We start from the raw sequence: 21,975 nt of genomic DNA on the forward strand, positions 1-21,975 counted from the left end.
AAAACGAGGAAAAGAAAGTGATGGACTATCGGCGGAGTGATCCCATTCGAGATGGCTCACGGACAGATCCAGGTAAGGCGACCTTGAAGTTGGTGCGATCTAAGGCGATGGTTAGTACAAGACACAAGATACGAGGATACGAGGAAGGCCCATTTTTGGACCTAAATGCAACGATAGTGATCACAAAGTACTCACCAAGCTCCTTATCAAATGTAATAGTAATATCGTCATGTTCAATGGGATACTCGGGCAAATCCAAGCACACAAAGTCCGACCCAGGATCCTCGTCCTTCTTCGGCAGCGCAAACTTGGCATCCACAATACGAATGCCAAACTTGCCCGAGCGCCCAAAGGATTCAATATGATCAGTGCCCTTGAGCACAAAGTTCATGCAGGTGCCATGTTGGAAATCGGCGAAAAAGACGATGAGTTGGGTAATCTTCTCTTGCCGCACGATTTGAATGCGGGCTAAGCTGGCTTCCCATTTCTTGTAGATAGGAACGACCATGCGGCGACGGGAGATAGTAAAGGAGGAGGCGATTCTAATATCGTTAGTCTTGCGTCAAACATAACAGATACAGGTCAGTACATACCCGTCGTAGATGACCTTGAAGCCAGTCACGGCTTCTTCAAAGCCATGGAGATCTAACCAATATCATCAGCAAATTGAACCTCAAATGGCAAAGAGAATATCAAGATACCTTGCATCGAAGCAAACTCAAACCGACGAACCATCGCCTTAGCCGTGGCTTTTTGCAGGAACTCCGAAATCTGGTCCGGCATCTCGGGTCGAATCAGGTTATCCGCCAGCGAGACGGTAAGATCCTGCTGCGCAGGACGGAACAGACTCATGCCAGTGATTCGATTCACATCCAGCCCGAGCTTGAGCTCACCAGGTCCTGTAAGTCCAGGTGTAAGCATACGTACAGATCTCATACCATCAGGTCAGTCCCAAAGCACGAGGATTTCTTACCTAGGTTGATCCGGTCGGTGACAGATCCCCACTCCGTAGCAATGAAAGCCCGCAAATGTTCCGACAGAATTGTCGGACCATAGCCATGATCCACAAAGGCATGTTCTTGATCGATAACCGTTGCGTTACCAGCCGGGAACTGGAGATGGGTAGTAGGAACGCGCGCACCAGCTGGATCCCCAGGCTCCTCGATTGCATAAGAGCGGAATTGGAACTCCCGCGTCTTCGTTTCGTTCTCCCGAGGCACCATACTCAACAGGACAGAGTGGATCTTCGTCCGGTCCACCACTTCATGGAAAGTCATCAACATGGACCGCGTGCGTCCGTCTTCAGTGACCTTCAAGAGAAGCGCGGGGCTACCGTCTTCACCGCGCAACAGACCAAACACGACGGGTGACCCATATCCCAGGACGTGCTTGACGTTACTGAGAGTCTTCACCTTGGGACTAGTCAGCACGGCAAGACGGAACCCGCGATGGGCGTTTCGCGAGCCGGTGCCCTCCGTCACTGTGACCTGCCGCTCAAACAAACGAATCCGACAGCGCTCCATCGGATCCGAAGGGAACGCCTTGGGTGTCCCAGAGTCCATATACTGGAAAACCTTGAGGGTATTCTCGAAAACAACGGTTTCCCCAGCCTCGGGCGACAAACTTGCCTCCGACTTTTGCGTGTACCTGACAATATTCCATAACGTCTTGAAGTCATCTTCCTTAAACATGACATCGAGCTCGAATCCACGGGGTAGCTTCACGCGCATCGAGTTACTCCGCACCTGCCACTCCACATCATCCCAGGTAGGTCCCTGCTTGCGATCGCATTGGATCATGACATTGACTAGTGAACTTTGACTCGTAATCGCCGCAAACACGTACCAGTCGGACCTCTCGCGGATAATCGTCAACGCACACGGCATGGCGTACTGCTGACCTTCATCGTCTCTCGAGCTCACGCAGGCTTGCACAAACATGCTGCCGTAGCTAAAGAAGCGACTCGTGTCTCCCAGAGGCATCATATGTACCATACTCGGCGTCTTGCCCGGTGCATCGGCCAACATCGATCGCGACGCACTACCAGACAGAACGGCGGACACATCCGGGGCGAAGAACGGGTATCGTAGCCAGACGCTGGTATCGAGTTGGCTGGGAGAGTGTTCGTCGTCGGCAAGAATAGCAGCGAGAATGTTGTTGCGCTTGATGGACATGGAGAGGGAACGGAGGTGATTGAGCATAGTCTGGTGAAGGCTCAAAAGCTCGACCATCTCCGTATCACCCGTGGTACTGGCTACTGCCAGGAGGGCGTCAATGCCCATGGAACCGTAGCGGGAGAGCTCATAATGCCCAGGAACGATATTCTCGTTAATCCAGAAGGATTTGCCCAGGTCGACGACGGCCTGCTTGGCGTAGGTCACAGGTGCCGAATTGCGAGAGCGCGCATAAGATTCGAGCCGTGTCTTGCCTCGCAAGAACCACCACACCGCGGCCCGGATCCATTCTGATAAAGATGTCTCTACCAGCGGCTTGACCTGCTCGGCAGACAAGTGAAGATGACGGTCATATCTGCCGATATACTCTTTGAATTCGCTAAAGGCGTTATCGCCTACCTGGTTGGCGACGGACCGCAGAGAAATTTTGGGAGGTTGAGGGCTTCGCGATGGTTCTCGGCTGGATCCAGTAGATGGAGAAGAAAGCTGATTCATGGATGGAGAAGAAAGCTGATTCATGGATGGAGGTTGAGGACTGCGCTGAAGCTCTCGTGCCGATGGGGATGCCATCCGGTTTACAGGAGGCGCTGGTTGCGGCTCATGTGTGAGAACCTTGGGAGCTCCAGATGAAGGCTTTGTTGGGATTCCAGGTGTGAGATTGAAAGGCATACGTGGATCGATAGGACTGATATTTGGTTGAGCACGCTGAACAACTGGGCTGGGAGGGTTGCGAATCGAATGCACAACTGACTTGACAGAAGGGGCGGTGGCTGAATAGGGAGGCGTCTCGTAGATCGAATCGTAAACGGACTCATTTGGACTTCTTGGGCTGTGCGAGGGAGGTACTTCGGGGCTCGAGACATCGGTCTCGTCGTCGTCGTCGAACCGGTGCTGTTGCAGCGCACGTCCTTCCTCCGCCTGCATCCGATCCCGCACGCGCTCCGCAGTCGAATGAGAGTCGGGCGATCCTCGGAAGGATAGACGCGACCCCGGTTTTTCAATGTGCAAGGTGCTGAGGAATTCCGCATCGTGTTGGTTATGCAGGAGAGACGGCCTCCAGGAGTTGGGGCTCGTCCCACCTCGCTGTTCCTGCGGGGTGCCAGCCCGGCGCGATCGTGGCTCACCATCGCCCAGCGAGGTGTTGACGGTTAATGCTGGCAGGTGCGCGCGCGACGGGTTTGGCGAGCGCGAGGGGGCTCTTTGCAGCTGTTGCTCTGCGACCTGTCTGTCACGCGGCCGTTTGCGCGAGAAAGAAATCTCGATCGTGGGAGTTTCCGTTTCGTCGCCGCCTTCTCCAATAATTTCAGGAGTCCTTTCTGAGAATCCCACGCGGAGACCCTTGCCCTTGCGAGGTTTATGAGGGTTCGTCGGGGGTTGGGGCAGTTCCCGCAGCTTGGGAACCTCACGCGGTTGGGGGACCTCACGAGGGTGAGGGACTTCCCGGGGCTGTGCTCGGGGTTCGGGCGGTCTATGGTCGGTGAAATTGAAGGCGGCATAACTCTCGTTCAAAGGAGATGGGATGGAGGGAGCAGGGATTTGGGCGACATTGTGAGCTGAAGGAGGGAGCTGGCGGGTTGAGATGGTAGGCGAAGCGTCTCTCGGGTCCGCCTTGGGGGCAGCGAATTTGTCTGTGATGGGACGATTGGAGGCAAGGAAATCTTGAATCTGCTGGTCGGGGGTCGAGCGGTCTTTCTTGTCCTTGGAGAATAGCTTGCCTCTCCAGTGAGGCTTCTTGTCCTTGATGGGCTTGGGCTGCTCGGCAGCGACGAACGAAAATGGATCATCGGCAGGCATGTCGATGAAGGTGAAGATGAGGGCGCAAAAGCAGAGAAACTGCTGTCAACATTGCACGCCCAGGCGCGTTCAATTCCACAGGTAATTGACAAGGAAACCAGTCCTCATCGAAATGTTGCGAGCGGCTGCGAGTCTGACGGTTCCCCCCTCTCCCTGGAAACTCAAGTCCCGTTCAGTACAATCAGCACGCGACCAGGCGCGAGACGGGATCCGCCCGGGGAAGACTGTTGAATAGGCGTTCTTGAATTCGGAGCCAGCTCACCCTGCGCAGAGGAGAGTGGAAAAATGGTGAGGAGGAAGTGTTGCGCGGCGCAAATAGCGGGGAAGGGGGGAGGAGGAGTAAGGCGCTTCGGCGGTGGAAAGTGGGATAACTGCTGGAAATACAGGAGAGTATAACAAAACACACCAGCAGACACACACGAACCACCTTGAATGAAAGCGCCGACAGGACTGGATCTATTGGATCCTCGAGGTGAAAGAAAGAAAGAAAGGAAGAAAGAGGAGAAGAAAGAGGATCAGCACAGGGAAGGAGGGGCGAAGGGTAGCGCCCGTGCCCCGATGAACCAACTACTAAGCCGAGAACAGCTGGACGAAACAAATGCGTTAGTCTTTGGGCGATACAGTCATGGACGGTAGACTCGTAGGTGGTGGAAACCCTGATCATTCCGAGAGAAAGTGCGCCTATCTTGGGGTATATTAGGGGAGGGGGGGGGGCGCAGGGTAAGGGGTATAAACTAACGTTAGTACTCCGTCCTACTGGTGAACCTTCAAGGGGGGAGTGCAAGAAGATTGACAATAGAGCCGGGCCAGCAGCCGTGACACGTAGAAAGACCTCAAGACCTGGGGTTGGGTATTCCAAGGTTGACGGGTGGCCCGAATAATGATGGATCAAGGAGAAGAAGAATGTCTCCCGTTAGTCTGTTCGGGTACAGAATTGTAGGTTACGCCATGGATATACAGTGACAGATGGTTAACTGGGTTAAGGGGAAGAGCTTGGATACTCCGCAAGTACCACGTCCGCCCGCAGTGGAGCTACCAAGGACGCAGGTCACTGACGGGTACTGCCTCCCATCCACGAGGACCAATGAGGGTCGTGATGGAGACCCAATTAGGGGAGTGGATGGACAGGACAGCCACTGACGATAAGCTGCGCGAGGGATGATCATATTCATTGCGTGCCATTCGGAGTACAGTGAATACTAACAGCGTTGGAGTGGTAGCACACTCAACGATAGACCGAGTATATACTCCTAACGATACCAGATACTATCTATCAACATACTGTTCAACCATCTCAACACACCCACTTGCTACTCCCTAACTCCCACCGCAACTCGCTTCTTTCTACTCATTTCCCCCTTCTCCATCCCAAATTTCCCTCGGCCAACCCTCCAAACCCGCCCCACAGCCGCCGCAGAGAGCACTATCGCGGATCATCCAATCACACTCTGCCCCCTCGACGGGTCTCATCATGAAACTCAACTAACCCCAAGAGAGGCGCCAAACAGGGGGCCTCGGCGGGTCCCGCTGACGAGTGTCTCCCTCCCTGAGGATCCTTGGATCCTGTCTTTGTTACCACGACAATCCCACATTGGCCACTGACCAGTGAACACACTTAGCCATCCACCATCGTGATGTTGCTAGCTCCATAGATCGAGACGGTCGCGCTGAGGATTTCACGGAGCCCCGTGGGTTTACACGTGTACAGTACCGGATTGAGATTCTTTTAATAGTACTGAAGACATTGTCGCCTAGTAAACGCGAGTCACGAACGGAGTCCTCTACTCTCGGGACCACACGTTGGATATTGCCATTCCAACATGCGATACAAACCGGACGGGCGTCGGCATTTCTAAACATTACGCATGTGCCATACTGTACTCGAAGGATCCGCTCTACACTATCAATCACAGTACGGAGTATTCGGTTCCTCACTATAAATCTGTACCTCGCAATATTATATTACTGCACTGAAAATTCCCAACCTACATCCTGAGTCCCCTATTCAGATCCCCAATCTCAATCCCTACTGTAATTATCGGCCCGGTCCAAAACCAGTCACCAACGCACCATTAACAACCCCAAGAGCTAACCAGCCACAGCCTGGCTTGGCCCTCTCCTTGGGGCAGTTGATCGAATGATCCCTTAAAAGCCACACTCCCGTCCGGCTTCCCTCTTTGGTCCTTCCGGTGGCGCCCATGCCTTATCCCCATGCAGGGGATACCAGGAGCCGACACGGCTCAAATATCAGCAACTGGCAGCTGGCAGCCAGGGCGGGCAGCTGGCAGCCAGGGCTACTCTGTAGAGTCCGGATTTCTCCTTATGATTGGGTCCTATCCGGTGTGCATATTTCGGCCACTTTATTGCTCGGCTGGCATGTAAATCAATGGGTCCCACTCTAGCCCTTTGATTCGCCGCCGTCAGATAGAGCCTTGTCTATTTGCCGATTGACGATTGACGGGGAGACAGAACATACTCTAATCTGTACAGAGTACATGACGACGATGTGCGATGTACTCGTAGCTTCGTACATACTGACTCCCGTACCGTATGTATGATTTAGAACTGCTCGCTAGCTGCACGTCCCACAACACCGCTACATCCTCGAATGCCGACCGATCGGAGCCGAGATTCTTGATCTCGCCTGGACGCTTCAATATTATTTATTCCCATCATTATTTGGCCAGATGATCATGACTGAGTTGCTTTTCAGAATTCTCATGCCTATGCCTGCGCGTACACGAACTACCTACACTAGTGGACCATCTGAGCTAAATATATCCTCATCCTCGCCCACCGAGCTAAGCAACGCACTTGTATGTACAGTGCTCAGGAACACCAGGTTTCACCACGCCAGCCCTAAAAGAAAGAGGCGTTCCTCATTCAGGCGCTCCCCGTAGCTACGCTGCAGTCTTGCAGCGAATGATCGTCAGCATAGACCGCCCCGCAATCCAAGCTTGGGCTTTGTTTTAGTTCTTAGGGCCACTAGTAAGTACTGAACTGAATCCCGATGTCCAGTACCCACCGAACATATCGGCATAGTATAGGGCTGGGTCGATTAGTACGATCACGGAGCATAGAGCATATACATAAGTTAAAATGTAAAATGTCACTCAGCGAGGCTAACGGCTCAACAAGGACAGCGGCTGGAAAGAGGATGCTGATCTGAAACCTCCGTCGGGCTGGTTCGACGTGGCGATGTCTATAAATAAATCTGTGGATGTTTCAGGTCGTCCATACATTGAGGATGAGAATTTGAGACAGGGTCGAATTGGAAGTGAATAATCAAATTTTCAATGTCTTTCGAAATGTCTTTCTAGATGTCTTTCTAAATGTTACTATGTTCTTCTATCTACAGAGTACAGTACTCCGTACATTTTTCCATGAATACGCTTAGAGAAAGTTGTGAATACCAAGGCGTCCGTGCAACCACCGTCATTGACTTTGTCGCATTTACACTCACGCTCGTTTCTGTACCTTGTCTATTCTCTACACTGTAATTAGAGTACATACAGCCTAATGAACCTACAAGCTGAAACTCAAGTCACTATAGACTCTAGCTCATCGGCCCGAGGCGCTTAGTTTCCCCGCTTGACAGGGATCCAGGCGTGCAACTGGTCTCTGCTCATAACTTGTATACCACGTATTTTCACTTTCAGAGAACAGCCCTGATTTTATTCCTATCTAACACATACTTTCGTTATTCACTGTAGTCCTCTTACTCTGACCTCAGTCACACGAGTATTTCTTGCCAACGGCCAGCGCCCCTTCTATATTCGCGGCTCATCTGAGTACAACTTTTCTTGATCTATCCTATTCGGCTACTTCTGCAACTTCACTTCTCTGACTTCACTTTTCCAAATTTCATCTTCCTCATCGCCCGCTCACCCTTCATCCCCAATTTCCTCTGCTTCCTCTTCCGCAACACTTCTCTTGCTTCTCCATTCTGCGAAACACATGAAAGATAGACGGCGAGATAAAGAGGAAGAGACAGAGAGGCGAAGGCCTCGTGCTGGACCATAACGGCACGAACATGGAAATCAGCACTCAGCTCAACGCTCTGAATGATCGGTGCAGCGCCTACAAGGATGGAAGGAAAGGAGATGAATACAGCACTCCGCGACCCATGATAGCCGCGTCAGTGAGGAATGATCCGCATCATATTATGACTGACTCGGGTCCATTGCAATGTTAGTTAACATGAAGATACTTCCTTTCTAGGTCATGATACATTCTACGTCGACATTAGCAGAATTTACCAATACCCGGGTCCCTCAGATATATATCCCAGAATGCCTGGAACATGAAGAAATAGGCATAGCAAAGAACAGGAACTGGGGCCCAACACGTTATGTGAGGGTTTGACTGTGACTTATGTAGACTGGGCAAGGTTCTCGTATCTTCGAGTCAGTCTCTAGTATCTGGGAAAGTCCGAATTATTGCCGTATCCATTCTATTGCCATAAATTAGTCCTTCTCACGTCGCTCTCAAAAGACAGATTGCTAGCTTGATGAGTGACAAGCAGAATCTGGTAGAAGCTGTTTGAGTTGTTGAGAAGCTATGAATATCGGTGAATGACGGCACTTTCTGGCAGGCATATATAACCTGGCTGGCTGAAGAAGGTTTAAAATAGGATTAATGTCTCATACGAGATAGCTAGGGCGTCCATCTTCTTCCCATACAGTACTGTGGGTCTGTACTCAACCACAATTCAACGCTCAGGTACGATTTGATATGAATCAACCACTAGCTCATTCCCTAAGTAAGTCAAGCCAAATTAGACTATAGGAGTAACATATCATACCACAGACATGATTCTCAGTAAAACCGCCTACTAGGTAACCAACTCACCACTGGCCCGGGCATATTTGGGTTAGTGCAAGCTCCGCTCGCTGCAGGGTCCAGTGTAGCAAAGCCAGCCATCTACACCAAAATATCAGGCTATCAGGGCTTTCATGGAGTATCAAGACCCAACGTAAAGCTACCATTGGCCTGTCGCATGCCAAGCTAGCGTGGCCAGCCACCGAGAAGATCCGGATACACTTCAAGACCACACTCCCCACGAAGCCCTGAGACAGAGCCAGTGACCACACGCAGAAAACGCCGTATCGACGTTGTAGCGGGTTCTATTTTCTTTTTTCTGCAGCTACGTCCAGGCAGGTCTCAGTGCAGCTGCAGCCGATCGTAGGCGCCGAAGCCGGATCGGCACGAGGGGCGCATCCTACTTTCTTCTTGGTGTGTGATTCTTTCTCTTGGATACTTCCTTGTACTACAGTACAGACGATGGAATGGGGGATGCATGGACATGTATAGAACTGGAGAGATGAAGAACGACTGCATAGTGGGGGGGGGGGAAGCGAGGGGGAGGGGGCCTTGAGAAGTGTATAGTTTGCAGATTCGGAAAGGGCGGACACGAGAAGATAGTTTATGAGTTTACGAGTCAAGCTGCTTTAGTGGGCTGCCTCGAGCCTGGGCTGCTATTTCTGGTGCGGATGCAGCTTGTCTTGTACGAAGAGTACAGTAGATGACTATGACTATTTGAAGATGCTATAGATGAGGAGTTTGGAGGCTACATGATATGAGTTCATATCTAGTGTCCCGAATTGATATTATATTTATCAGATTGCACTGTTTCCATTTCTTCAGAGTACTCCGTCCCATTCTCTCTCTGCAGTTCGAGTTCTATATTTACCGTAAACACTAAACCGCCCAAACTCGCCGAACTCTCCACCGGGCCAGACCCAACAAGGCGCAGCAACAACAAGGCCCCGACTTGTTTTCTCTTCTCCCTCGCAAAGCTTCCAGCTTCTTTTTTTTTTTTTTTTTTTTCTACGCTCCTCCAAGACCAACTGGAGTTTGTCGCCTAATCTTCTGCAGTCCCGCCCGTTCATCTGGCCACTCAGAAGTCCGCACTACTCCGTACTAGTAGCAACTTAGCATTGCTCCAGTGGCTGCCGACTTACGTACCCAAAGTGTTCGTTGGCAATCATCCGAACTCCCCTCATCCTCCTCCAACCAACCCCGACCTCCCCGATCGGCTCCTACTCCTGCCGTTCTCCTCCCGGATCCTGATTATCTAGTGCTTTATACTGAAACCGGTCTGACTTCCGACCGCCTTCACCCACACACTCAACAACCTACAGTCCACCGCTCACAGCCACCTCTCCTCCCCTCTCCTCGGGTACACGACCAACACCAACCCCCCGACCGGCTCTTCATTTCCAGGCTCTGCTTGCGACTGCTATCCACCAAGCACCCCCACGCAACCCCCGTCTCCATTTTCTGGGAGCACGCGCACAGGTGGATCGCGAGAACCCCCTGGCCCTCTTCCCCCAGTGTCAACACAACGTGGATTCGATCATCCATACCGGGGGTTGACCTCCCCCAGGAGGTCATCCCGGATGCCTGAGACAGACAAGATGTGTCACGACTCGACGCGCATCGAGCTAGAGGCAGAGAAACCTGGTCTGGCCGGCCCAGATGCGACCAAGTGTTCGCGCCTCGGGGGGCTATCCATGTCCCAGGGACGAAGATGGCGAGATACTTCTAAACGTCGGCGGGGACGCGCACCCCGTCGATGGAGCTCCTCCGTCGCATGGTGGATGGCCCTAGTGTGCGTGGTGCTATCCTGGGCTGCGCCAGCTACGGCGGCGTTGTTGAATTTCGATAATTGCTTGAGCCAAACGATCTTGGATTCGAATCCGCCCCAGTTGCAATACATCCCGCTCAACGTCTCCGTTCGATTTAATCTCACCGACCCCCTACGTCCGCTGAATGTCACGGTCTACGGAAATGTGTCGGGTACAGCGGACGGCTCGACTGCTCCCTCATCGACGGACCCGTCGTGGAGTAATTCGAGCTCGACCGTGGGAAAGATCGTCGACCTGAGCGCTGCCAATAACAAATACAGCACGCTGATTACCTCTTTCGATGTACTGAGCTTCACGGCATGGGGCAATGCGTCACGATTCTGCGAATCGGTCACGCAGGGCGAGTGCCCACTGGGTCCAGTCTTCAATTACAATCTGTGAGTTTGTACTCGGTCTTCTAGGGATTCTATCAATCGGAATTCCTCTTCTATTGGCGACTAACGTATCGCTATTTACTTAGGAGTGATTTGAGCACACTGCGGGCTTTCTCCGTTGAACATGATATGCTCTCCACGTACCGCTTTTCTACAATCAACCCGACGTTTATTATCCGATCTGGCGACGCATCCGCGGCCGAGCTGGGCTGTATTACCATTCCGATCACACCAGACTTTGGCTCGTCCCTCAAGAACGCTCTCGCCTATGTGCCACTGGTGATCTTACTGTTGGTGGGGATTGCTACCGTGACAGCGGCGATCTACAGCCCATGGGGGACAACGGATATTTTTCGATGGACAAGCAATTATGGTCGCGACGAAGACGTGCTACGATTGGTGACGCCTGGCTTTGCGGATTGTCTGCAGTACCTGCAATACGTCGTCCTGACCGGGTCTCTGTCTTTGAACTATCCCGGATTCTTCCAGCCTGCAGTCAGCTACGGATCCTGGTCGGTCTTGATGTTTAATCAGAGCTTCGTTCATCCTGATGGCGGTAACGACCCGGTTGTTGATGGTGTCTACGCACTTAACGGGACATACGGGCTGGACCGAATGAACCAGCTAGTCGGGATGGCCTCTACTAAGGATATCTGGCCCGGCATGATGGTCTGGACATTGGTCATCTTGGTCGCCATGACTGCCATCTGCCAGATCGGCTTTGGACTGCGTTGGCTCCATCGCGAACTCGCACACAGTACAGAGCAGGACCTGCGCGCCAAAAACATGCCATTCACCATTGGCAACGTCATTCGCATCGTCTTCAATTACCTTCTCCTTCCTATAGTATCCCTCTCCTTCTTCCAACTCGTCATCGCCAAAGGCTCTCCTGCGTACAGCGTTGCGCTGGCCGCCGTGGTCATCGTTGTCGTCATCTGCTTCTCTATCTGGCTGGTTCGCGTTATCGTGTCTACTCGACCAAAATCCCACCTCTTCGATGACCTCCCTACCGTCCTGTTATACGGACCACTCTACAACACCTACTGCGACGATGCCACCGCCTTTGCCATGATCCCTATATTTCTCAACTTTGCCCGCGGCGTTGGCATTGGAGCTCTCCAGCCGTCCGGCATTGCACAGGTTGTCCTGCTGGCCATTTGTGAGGTCGTGTCCGTGTTGACCCTGATCGCCTTCCGACCTTTCCCTTCACCTACTCATATGAATCTCTACCATGGTATCTTCTCCTGCGTCCGATTCCTGACTATGATTATGAGCGTGGTGTTTGTACCCTCTTTGTCCGTGTCCTCCGCCGCGCGAGGCTGGATCGGATATGTAATTCTCGTTTTGCACGCCTTGGTTATCATCTTTGGCTTCTTCCTCAATGCGTTGCAGACCTTGATTGAAGTCTTGGCACGACTCGCCGGTGCTGGTGGTACCACCCGTGGTGGTTTAGTCAAGGTCTTTGGCATGCGACAGCTATCGCGGCGTGTGCCGCGCCAGGATCTCGCTCGGCAAAGCATGGGCTCCGAGGCAGCTATGCTGGCACATGCGGACGACCGGATGTCTTCTCAGTTTGGAGACTCCCGCCCTCGCAGCTTGTCTGGAAGCTCAGCTCTCCTGCTCAACCGTGCAACGGCTAGCGAGGGACGTGCTAGTGCAGTCCTCGATTATGCCAGTTCGCAGGGTGGTGGCTCGCACAGCCGCGCTCCGAGCGGTAACTTGTATGCGCAGTCCCCTACCGCATATACCGGGGCTGGTGGGTATTCCAGCGGATCGCCGAATAGCAGCACGTTCATTGCACCACACCCTCGTGATCCGTACTATCGACCACCTCGCCCAGGGCGGCGAACACCGCAAGGCTCCTTTGATAGGACTAAGCGGAGCTCCAGATCGTTCTTGAAAAGCAGTCGTGCACGCGATGAAGAGGACCTTGGCGATGCGACCCCGATGTCTGGCCGTGGCACCCCGGTGCCTGCATACCTGCCTGCGCCAAAGGATGATATGGAGATGGAGGACACGGAGCAGCGAAAGGACTATGCCGTTCGTGAGGTCGATTTCTACTACCGTGTGCGTGGACCTCCGCTCTCGCACACCGGTACTCGGAAATTGAAGACAGGGCCAGCCGATCCTACCGGGCCCGTTTCTTCCGCCACTGGCTGGTTCCTTAACTTGTTCCAGGGCAAGACCAAAGACAAGGGTAAAGGGTTTGAGGTTGTTCGAAGTGCTCGGGCACCACCTCCAAACCTTTTCCCTGTCAGCGATTATAATGAGCCCTACCACGATGACCCGCAGGCGGAAGATGCTGCAGCTGGTGGTCACTCTCGGAATGTGTCTGCAAGTGAAGCCCCTTATCGTGACTCTGAAGGCGAGCAAGGCGGTGAGAATGGTGAACGGGAGATAAAAGAGTCTGGCGAAGCCTCCGGGCCCCCGGTTCTGCCAGAGCTCAATACTGTTGGCGGCATCGAGCTACCTAGTCGCCTCGGATCCCGTCGTACCCAGGCACCATCTGAACACGGCGGAGAGGATGCCTTCACAGGCCTGCCAGCCGTCACAGAGGCATCCTCTCCGCAATCAAAAAGCGTCCACTCCCATTCAGATCACCACCTTCAGCCCCAATCATCCCCCACCACCGCACGCCTCCCCTTCAGCGACAGCAGCTCACCATCTCGCGAGCGAGGCCTCTCAGTTGCATCAACGTCTGGCTCTCTAACATCCAGCCACAAGACTGGCCGCGAGGGCAGTCGAGCAGAGCGACCCTCAAGCATGGGCTACGTCGCGCAACACCGCACACGCGATAACATCCACGAAGCCAGTCCCGATGAGCCCTCCTTCACAGGTAGTGCAGCAGAACTCGTCGTCGAACATCTACACGGCGAGCACTAAATCTCGTCACACAACCCTCCCTCAAAAAATAATATCTCTAGTGTGTATACAAGCAAAACACTATTTTCTTTATGAAATTTCTTCCACCCTCTGCTATACTTAACCCTTGGTCACGCCCATTTCACATAGCTACATCACTCATTCTCGCCTTTGCCCTCACTCCCACGTCCCATTGTATTCCACATCGATTTCCTTTTCAGGCGGATTGATCTCATTAATGCCCCGGATACGAATTTTCTTGTCTTTCCATTATGTGCATTGTTTTCTTCTTGCTTTGCTTTGCTGTGCTTTGCCTTCTCTCCATTTCGCTTCGTTTCTTTCTCCCTTGTATCCGGTCCGGTGTTTAGCTATTGTGACTCGATCCTGTACCTAATTTACCATGCAATCTCGCTCCAAAAATTGCTGCAGGCGTACTCGTTCTCGTTCTAGTCATCGTTTTGTTTTGTTTTACTTGTCTAATTCGGCATTACTTTGTACTTTCCCTACCGTGCTCGGCGACTTGGCTTTTTGCTTTGCCTTGCTTTGCCTTGCTCATGGAACTGTCCATCCCGATCTTCTTTGGGTGGACTTTGGCTTGGTTCGTGTGCAGATTAATGGATACCAGGCGTGGTTGGCTGCGGTGGCGGCTGTTGAGTATTTTGCTATGGATTGTGCTTTCTATTTGTAGTCAGTAGGAGTAAAGTTGTCTCTGGCTGTCTGTCTACCTATACGTAAATGGATAGAATAGCATCTCCATGGGCCTGTGACGGCAGGATAATCTGCCCTCAAGGTTGCAGCTATTTTGCGCCATCTGCAGCCGAGGCAATTGGAAGCTAGAGACATCTTTGACAGTATCGATGGTTCAGTGAGCCTCACGGAGTTGGAAACTTGTACCACTTGTCATTTCCCCATACCATATCGATGTAGTTAGTCTTGGTCGAACCATAAATGGATCGTGCGAGCTGCAAACCCCCAGTGCTGGAAGTATATATTGTGGTCCATCCCGAAATAACACGAAAAATGCTTACCGAGCTGGCCAACCGACTATTGTATACAGCCAGGATTCAATGATATCCATTGCGATCAGTAATCCTTTTGACGTTCAGCAAATCCCCAGTTCTCTTCATTTTCTCCCCCAATTCGACTCGGTCCCCTCCAGGCTCCGCGAATGACGCTGACTCTCGCCCCCAAGCTTCCCTCGGAGCTGCCGGGCGGTGGCGACCTTCGGCATAGTTCTGCCGTGCTCACCGCCCTCGATGCCGGCTGGGCCCCACTGATAAGGATGATCACTCCCGCACCCTAAACATCATCTCCCTCGCCATCAGCACTGTCCCCCTTTCCGTGAGATAGATCACGGTCCAGTTTCTGGCGCAGCAGTAAGGTCGTTGTGGCTTAGTTGCTTGAGAATATCTTTTCTTTTTGCTTGGTTGTTGCTGGGGAGCTTGTGCGGCTGAAGGGCTCGTCACGAGACACTCGGTATTTCCTCCTTCTTGGCTGTGATTGCGAAGCTCCTGGCGCCACTGGGGAATTTACGACGGACGTCAGCGCCCGCCCACTTGCACAGTACTGTGGGAGCTTGCAGAGTTCATCCAGTCAGATCTGCTGGATAGAAAGGAGATTCGTTTGAAAGAAGAGGGCGACTGCGTCCGGTAAGGCCTTTGAGCATTAAGCAGGGCTTGTTATCTCTTAAGATAACGGTCAGGAAACCTTCCAGCCATCCATTCCTGCGACAGAAAGCTGATAAAAGTCATTTGAATCTAGCAATCAAGCGAGCAACAGTTTCTCCGGCCATCTTCAAGAGTTCAGAACCTCTCTGGCGTTATCGATAGCCCCTTCATTCGCCTCCGAGCAAGTCGGCTTTTTTGAACGCTTAGTACCTGGCATCGAATAACCCTGTGCTGCGTTCATGATTAGAAGCATGCACGCTGGCTAAGGCTGGTCCTGTTGCCCATGCTAGAGCAATAATTGCATTGCATCCGGTGAAACATTCAGAAAGTCATCGAAAGGACCTCGTCATGTCCGGCTCCAGCACTGCATCTTCGGATACCTCCATGACAGGTCGGGTGCGGTTAGAAGACGACTTCATCGCCAGTGCAGGCATTTATGATGTGTCGGCTGCCGACCATACCGCAAACATGGGCCCGCCAACTGGCAGGCCGACAGGCGGAGCGGCCGTACATATGCCGACCTCTTCCGAGAGTGGTCCCATGCTTGGTTCTGAACAAGATATCTTGAATAACCATGTGCACGCACGAGATCGAAAGCGCCGGTTAACAAGCAATGGGGATGCTTCCAGACTTCAGCGAACTCGTTCTGGGGGTGCAATTCGGCCGGAGGGTAACGCAAATGCGGCATTACCTCATCGATCTGTCTCCATGATCATGCCGGCTTCGCGAAGCACCAATTCAAAGGCACCAGGCTCTTCATATGCAACAGCGATAGATATCACATCTTCACCATCCGATGATGGCCGGCATTCATCGATCGATCGCGGAGATGCTGTGCACGGACCATTTGCAGGAAGCTCATCTTTTCGGAGGTTGTCGAATCCATTATATGCTGGTGATCATGAGCCTCTTCCAACGAGAATCAGCTCCAGGCGGCCACTGGATCCAAGGGCAGACAACTCAAGGCATACATTCTTGTCCAGCGGCGCCTCGTCCATGTCACGTGCGCCGGAAGCAGCCGCGGAAGCGGATATCTTGACGAATTCGAATGACAATATAGGCCGTCGACCTCTTCCATGGGATCCGCAACCTCGGCGGTCTTCGCAAGGCTCAAGCCGCAGTGCCCGATCGAGCCACATTGAGGAGAACTTGCATCCACATTTTCTCGGACAGCATGTCGGCGGCGCGTACAGGAATCGAGGATCTGATACCTCTCGGTCAACAATCATTCCAATACCTGGAGTCGAGGGTGACATGTGGCGAACACATACTAGGGCAAATACCTTGAACTCGTCCAGTTTCACAGCGAATGGCGAGAGAAATATCGAAAATTTCGGATGGAGACCAGAGCGCAGGGTTGCTGCGCCAGAGAGGAGGGTCTTTTCTGCGAGCATAGGAGAAGCTTCTCGAGCCAGGGTCGATAATAACGACCGACGATACGACAGATATCCCGAGTATCAAGATCTTGATACGCCGAGATGGCAGCCTGATGCGGAAGTAACGAGTTGCCCGATCTGTGGCACTGTGTTTAGTTTCTGGTATCGGAAACACCATTGCCGGAAGTGTGGCAGAGTTGTATGTGCGAGCTGTTCGCCTCACTCAATAGTCATTCCTAGGCAGTTTATCGTCCGCCCTCCTGATACTCCCACCTCACATCCTGAATCATCTCCTACCTCTCACACTCCCTTCGTTGACCTAACCGGCGACGATTCTGATCCTTTCAGCTCCTCGATCAACCCTGCCCTTGGAGGTGGTGAGAAAGTCCGCCTCTGCAACCCCTGCGTCCCTGATCCAAATCCCAATCCCCTGGGGTACGGATCTCCGCGAGCACACGGCCATCGATCCACTCATTCGTTGACCTCCTCCATGGGAATCAACACGTCCCGGATTGTGGTAAGCTTCTATTCCACTCTGCCATGTGGCTACTTGATGAAATCCTTAGACTAATCTGGTATATTGATGAATATAGCGCGAGAGCGCCCCCTCTCGCCAGGAACGACGAACCGTCGGGGCCAACGACCAGCCCGCGGTTCTGCAAGGACTCGGCCGCCCGGCCCGCAGATCTGTCTCTGGCGCCATGGCAAGCTTCAGTCCCAGCACGGGGGACCGAAGCCGTATGGCTGGTACCACTTCCGCCGCAGACCTGTCTGCCGCCGTCGCCGTCGCCGTCGCCGTCGCTGCCCGGCCCCGCCCCCAAGTCTTGGAGGAGGACCTCTGCCCCGTCTGCGGACGGCAATTCCCAGCGCTCAGCAATGAGCATACCCAGGACACCCGCGAAGAGCACGTCCGCGAGTGCATCGCCGGCTATAGCGCCCCGCCCGTCCACGCCGAACCCGAGCACGTGGACCCCCGCCAGCCTCCACCCTCGCCACGCCCGTCGCCCGCAGCCACCCGTATGCTGCCGTTCACGGCGACTGAGAAGGACTGCCTCGCTGAGGACGGCACCGTGGCTGAATGCCAGATCTGCATGGAGGAGTATGAGGTTGGGCAGAGCCTGGCCCGCCTTAACTGCTTCTGCAAGTTCCACAAGGAGTGCATTGTGGACTGGTTCACTCGGAAAGTGGTGTGCCCTACTCACCAGGGCTAAGGTGATCTGGGAAGTTGCTGTTCTCCTGTCGGGATGATTGGAGAGAGCATTTTCAGTGGATTTCAGGCCATGACCTGCGGAGTGTCTTCCTTTCCCCTTTTCTTTTTCCTTTCTTTCGTTTCTTTCTTTCTTTCTTTCTTTTTTTGCCAACAGCGATACATGGGGGGTATCTGATTTTCTGCTTGTGTGATTAGCTTTTCCTGATAGATACCCCCAACAACGAGACCATGATCCCTTTTCTTTGAAACCTATTCAATAGCGTAGCTCGCATAGAACAGCGACATGTACTGTACACTATCTATAGAGGAGTACCCGTTGTATGTGGTGGCATACCCAAGTTGAGACCACGTCGGGTCACATGAATATATTTCCTCTGTATAGTAGTCCTGTGGACATAACTACCATATGTGCAAGTGGCCTTGGGTTGAATAATCCATTTGGGATGAATTAAGGCCAATCTATCGGATCAAGTTCGCTTCTGTCACCTTCGTATAGAGTCTGGTCACGTGCAACAACACTGAGGGGGCCATCGGCCGACGCTAATGACCATCACCAAGTTGAGGACCCAACAAGTTCTGTCGTACAAGGCCGCTTAGAATCGAAACAAGCTAGGCTGTATTGTTGTCTCTCTTCGGCGCTTGTCTCACAAGTGCCACGATCTCTTTCAGCCACCCGCCTTGTTGTGCGACTCTACGGCGTCTTACCTACCTCTCCAGGTCGGCGGTCGGTGTTTGCATCCACCGTTCTCCGTGTGTTCCCCAGTGAGGCGCTGAGAAATCGACATAGGGAGATCGCTACGAACAGGTTGAACGAGAGGAAAAGGTCTATTGCTGGGAAAGAAGGTTACTGCAAGGGATCTGTGTGGTCTTTTTGAAGGCTACCACTTATCAAGAACCATCCCCTGATCAATTCGTCATCGCGTTCCTGCAGGCAACAAATCTGCCTGTGGGACGCCGCAACAGACGGGGTCATCAAAGATCGGTCTTTATACCTGCCGGACCGCCGACAAGAATTCAACATGGGCTCCGACTACCCGGAACCCCCTTCACATATCCCCAGCGAGTCGCACAGCGCCTATGGTGTATCCCCAACCGACCGGGAGCATTTCGGTCTGGGGCCACACCCCGCCGGCGCTTCCAGCACTTCCGAAGAGCCGCATCTAGACATCAAACGGCCGCGCGCTTGCGAGCCCTGTCGCCAACTCAAGGTCCGGTGTGATCCGGACCCATCCCATCCAGATGGCTCTTGCAAGCGATGCGCCAAAGCCGGACGCGCGTGCGTCGTCACCGAGCCCACGCGGAAACGTCAGAAGAAGACGGATAGCCGGGTCACGGAGCTGGAGCGCAAGATCGACGCGTTGACGGCTACCCTGCAGGCATCGCATCGTAGTGCGTTTGGAATGGAGCCGTCTGCCACACATGGCTCTTCTTCTCATTCTCCTGAACTGCCTGGTCGGCGGTGGCTGCGGGATGATACGAATTTGCCGGGGAATAAGCGCAACCATGATGGGCTTTTGGTATCACAGTATCCTCGACAGGGTAGTCCGTCTGCGGAGAAATTACCGCAGCAACAGTCTATGTCTCGACAATGGCGTGTTCCTTCGGCTGAAGAGGCAGCACAGTCTAAGGCGGATAATGAATTCGTTGATGTGATTGATAGAGGTTTAGTGGATGTCGAGTCTGCACAGGCAGCTTTTGAGCGCTATGTCACGAAGATGGCACCAGAGATGCCCATGGTGGTCTTTCTACCGGGGACGACGATGGGTTTTGTGCGACGAGAGAGACCGACCTTGTTTCTCGCTATTCTCGCCGTTGCTATCGGACCGTTTAAAAAGGATATACAACTCAAGCTGCTGGATGATGTCTATCGCATGGTTGCGGATCGCATGGTCGTGAAAGGCGAGAAGTCTCTTGAGCTTATTCAAGCGTTGATTGTCCTCGCGATCTGGTACATGCCTCCGGACAATCTTGAAGAATTAAAGTTCTACCAACTCGTTCATTTCGCCGTGATCGTGGCTATGGATATTGGGCTCAACCGGCGGACGGGAGGCGAGGATAGGCCGTTCAGTCGGTTACGAGAAGTTCTTCTCAAAAAGCCCATGGGCTCGGCCTCTGATATTAATGGGCCCGAAGCGAAGCGTACCTGGGTTGGCTGTTATTTCATGTCGGTTCAGTAAGTTTCCCGCCTTTCCTGTTAGCTGACGGTTCACTGATCTTCGTCAGAGTATCTACGGCTTTGCGGAGGATGCATCTTGTAAGGTGGCAGCCATATATGGAAGAGTGCCTGCACACGTTGGAAAACCACCCTGATGCTCTTCCCTCCGACAAGAAGATTATTTGGTGGGCCAGACTTGGGCAGATCATAGAAGAGTCTAGCACACAGCTCACCACCGATGATCCCCAATCTATCGTCACTTTTGCAGACAGCAAAATTCGGTACGCGGTCAAGGGATTCTCAAACCAGCTGGCCCAATGGAGGAGGGAGGTTCCCGAGGAGGCTTATAGTCGTAAGTTCGCTTGTCATCCGGAAGAGTTTGGAATATTGATGTTATTGACACGCCTCCTCAGTGACACTGGCCCATACATATCACGTCATCAATCTGTTCGTCCATGAAAGCGCGATGAGTGTTGATTACAGACAGACCACGCTACCAAACTCATCCAGTAATGATCTCCCCACATCAGTTCTTGCCCCGCTCATCGATGCAATCAGCACTTGCATTCATTCGATCCACCAAGCTCTAGACATTATCTGCAGCATCGAGCCAGACCGTCTCATTTGCTTGCCGACAGTGGCTCTAGCCCGAACGTCTTACCCAGTGGTCAGCCTGATTAAAATCTATTCGCTACTGGTGGCATCAAACACCCACATCGGAAAGGTGATTGATATGAATAGCCTCAAGATTGAATATTATCTGGACAAAGTCATTACTCACTATCGTGCTGCCGCGGCACACGATGGTGGCAGGGCGGCATCAAAGTTTGGGAATATAATCATGATGCTGCGCAATTGGTTCCTGAAGAAGAGAGAGAATGGACCGGCATTGCGAGAGATTTTCGGCACGGAAGTACAATCGGACACACCAAGTGATAAACAAGCAGTATGTCTGACCCTCCACCGCTCTGAAGAACCCTTTACTTACCTCTCTCAAGACTCAGCAAGGAACCACGCCCCTGCATCTACTGAGTGAAGTTGCAATGGGCGATCCAGCGAATCGCACTCCATCCACAGCATCCCAATCTCGCTCCGGCCAAGAAAAAATCTACACACCATCAATATATAGACAAAATCCAAGCCAACAACCAGGACCCTCAACCTATGGGACTACAAATCCCCCAAACCCGCTCAGCCGAATGTCCTCAAAATCAGACCAAACCCTATCAACAACACCCTGGACCTCCACACCCTCCTTCTCCCCCTCTATCCCCGGAAACACCGGTCCGGGATATTACCCATCATTTACAAACCCCGATCCAACTCAGGGATACGCCGGTATGCAATCCTCGACTGGGGCCAGCCAGGCGGGATACCCCGATATGTCGAGTATGGGACTTTCTCTCTCTCAGCCAATGGGTATGGCACCTGAGGTAGGCATGGATGTCACCTTTGATACGGATAATTTGTTCGCGTTGGGGACTATGATGGACGAGGGGTTGTTTGCTTTTCCGTTTGCTTTTGATGGGGATTTGCAGTTATAGATTGGAGTTGCTGATGGTGCACTTGGTCGTTTGGGTTGCTTGGTGGTTCGATTTAGCTTTGTTAATAGCTTTGTATACCCTCTTTTGAATAGAGCTAGGTTGTTAAATTAACACCAGATCTTGGTGATTGAACATTCTCAAGTCATAGAATTATCCAGAATGCCTCGAA

The 21,975-nt window shown here is 52.6% G+C and overlaps 5 protein-coding genes across 5 annotated transcripts; 3 read left to right on the plus strand and 2 right to left on the minus strand.

The window, feature by feature from the left end:
* Positions 1–25: 25 nt before the first annotated feature.
* N7458_000163 (uncharacterized protein) lies at positions 26–3,968 on the minus strand (the record flags this gene model as incomplete). Its single annotated transcript, XM_056903557.1, has 5 exons — positions 26–99; positions 196–542; positions 594–645; positions 702–899; positions 974–3,968. 5 exons carry the CDS (start codon positions 3,966–3,968, stop codon positions 26–28), a joined length of 3,666 nt encoding a protein of 1,221 aa, XP_056771324.1.
* A 3,835-nt stretch (positions 3,969–7,803) lies between these two features.
* N7458_000164 (uncharacterized protein) lies at positions 7,804–8,273 on the minus strand (the record flags this gene model as incomplete). The annotated part of the gene is made up of 2 exons (XM_056903558.1): positions 7,804–8,048; positions 8,228–8,273. The coding sequence occupies 2 exons, from the start codon at positions 8,271–8,273 to the stop codon at positions 7,804–7,806; spliced, it is 291 nt and encodes a 96-aa protein (XP_056771325.1).
* A 2,114-nt stretch (positions 8,274–10,387) lies between these two features.
* N7458_000165 (uncharacterized protein) lies at positions 10,388–13,875 on the plus strand (the record flags this gene model as incomplete). The annotated part of the gene is made up of 2 exons (XM_056903559.1): positions 10,388–10,995; positions 11,079–13,875. 2 exons carry the CDS (start codon positions 10,388–10,390, stop codon positions 13,873–13,875), a joined length of 3,405 nt encoding a protein of 1,134 aa, XP_056771326.1.
* Positions 13,876–15,869: 1,994 nt separating this feature from the next.
* Positions 15,870–18,108, plus strand: N7458_000166 (phosphatidylinositol-3-phosphate-binding ubiquitin-protein ligase; the record flags this gene model as incomplete). Its single annotated transcript, XM_056903560.1, has 2 exons — positions 15,870–17,414; positions 17,491–18,108. 2 exons carry the CDS (start codon positions 15,870–15,872, stop codon positions 18,106–18,108), a joined length of 2,163 nt encoding a protein of 720 aa, XP_056771327.1.
* A 1,018-nt stretch (positions 18,109–19,126) lies between these two features.
* Positions 19,127–21,806, plus strand: N7458_000167 (putative C6 transcription factor (War1); the record flags this gene model as incomplete). The annotated part of the gene is made up of 4 exons (XM_056903561.1): positions 19,127–20,280; positions 20,331–20,614; positions 20,676–21,208; positions 21,261–21,806. The coding sequence occupies 4 exons, from the start codon at positions 19,127–19,129 to the stop codon at positions 21,804–21,806; spliced, it is 2,517 nt and encodes an 838-aa protein (XP_056771328.1).
* Positions 21,807–21,975: the final 169 nt, after the last annotated feature.

Source organism: Penicillium daleae, assembly GCF_028827525.1.
Source record: "Penicillium daleae strain IBT 16125 chromosome Unknown utg000001l_segment0_segment0, whole genome shotgun sequence".
In the NCBI taxonomy this organism is placed as follows: domain Eukaryota; kingdom Fungi; phylum Ascomycota; class Eurotiomycetes; order Eurotiales; family Aspergillaceae; genus Penicillium; species Penicillium daleae.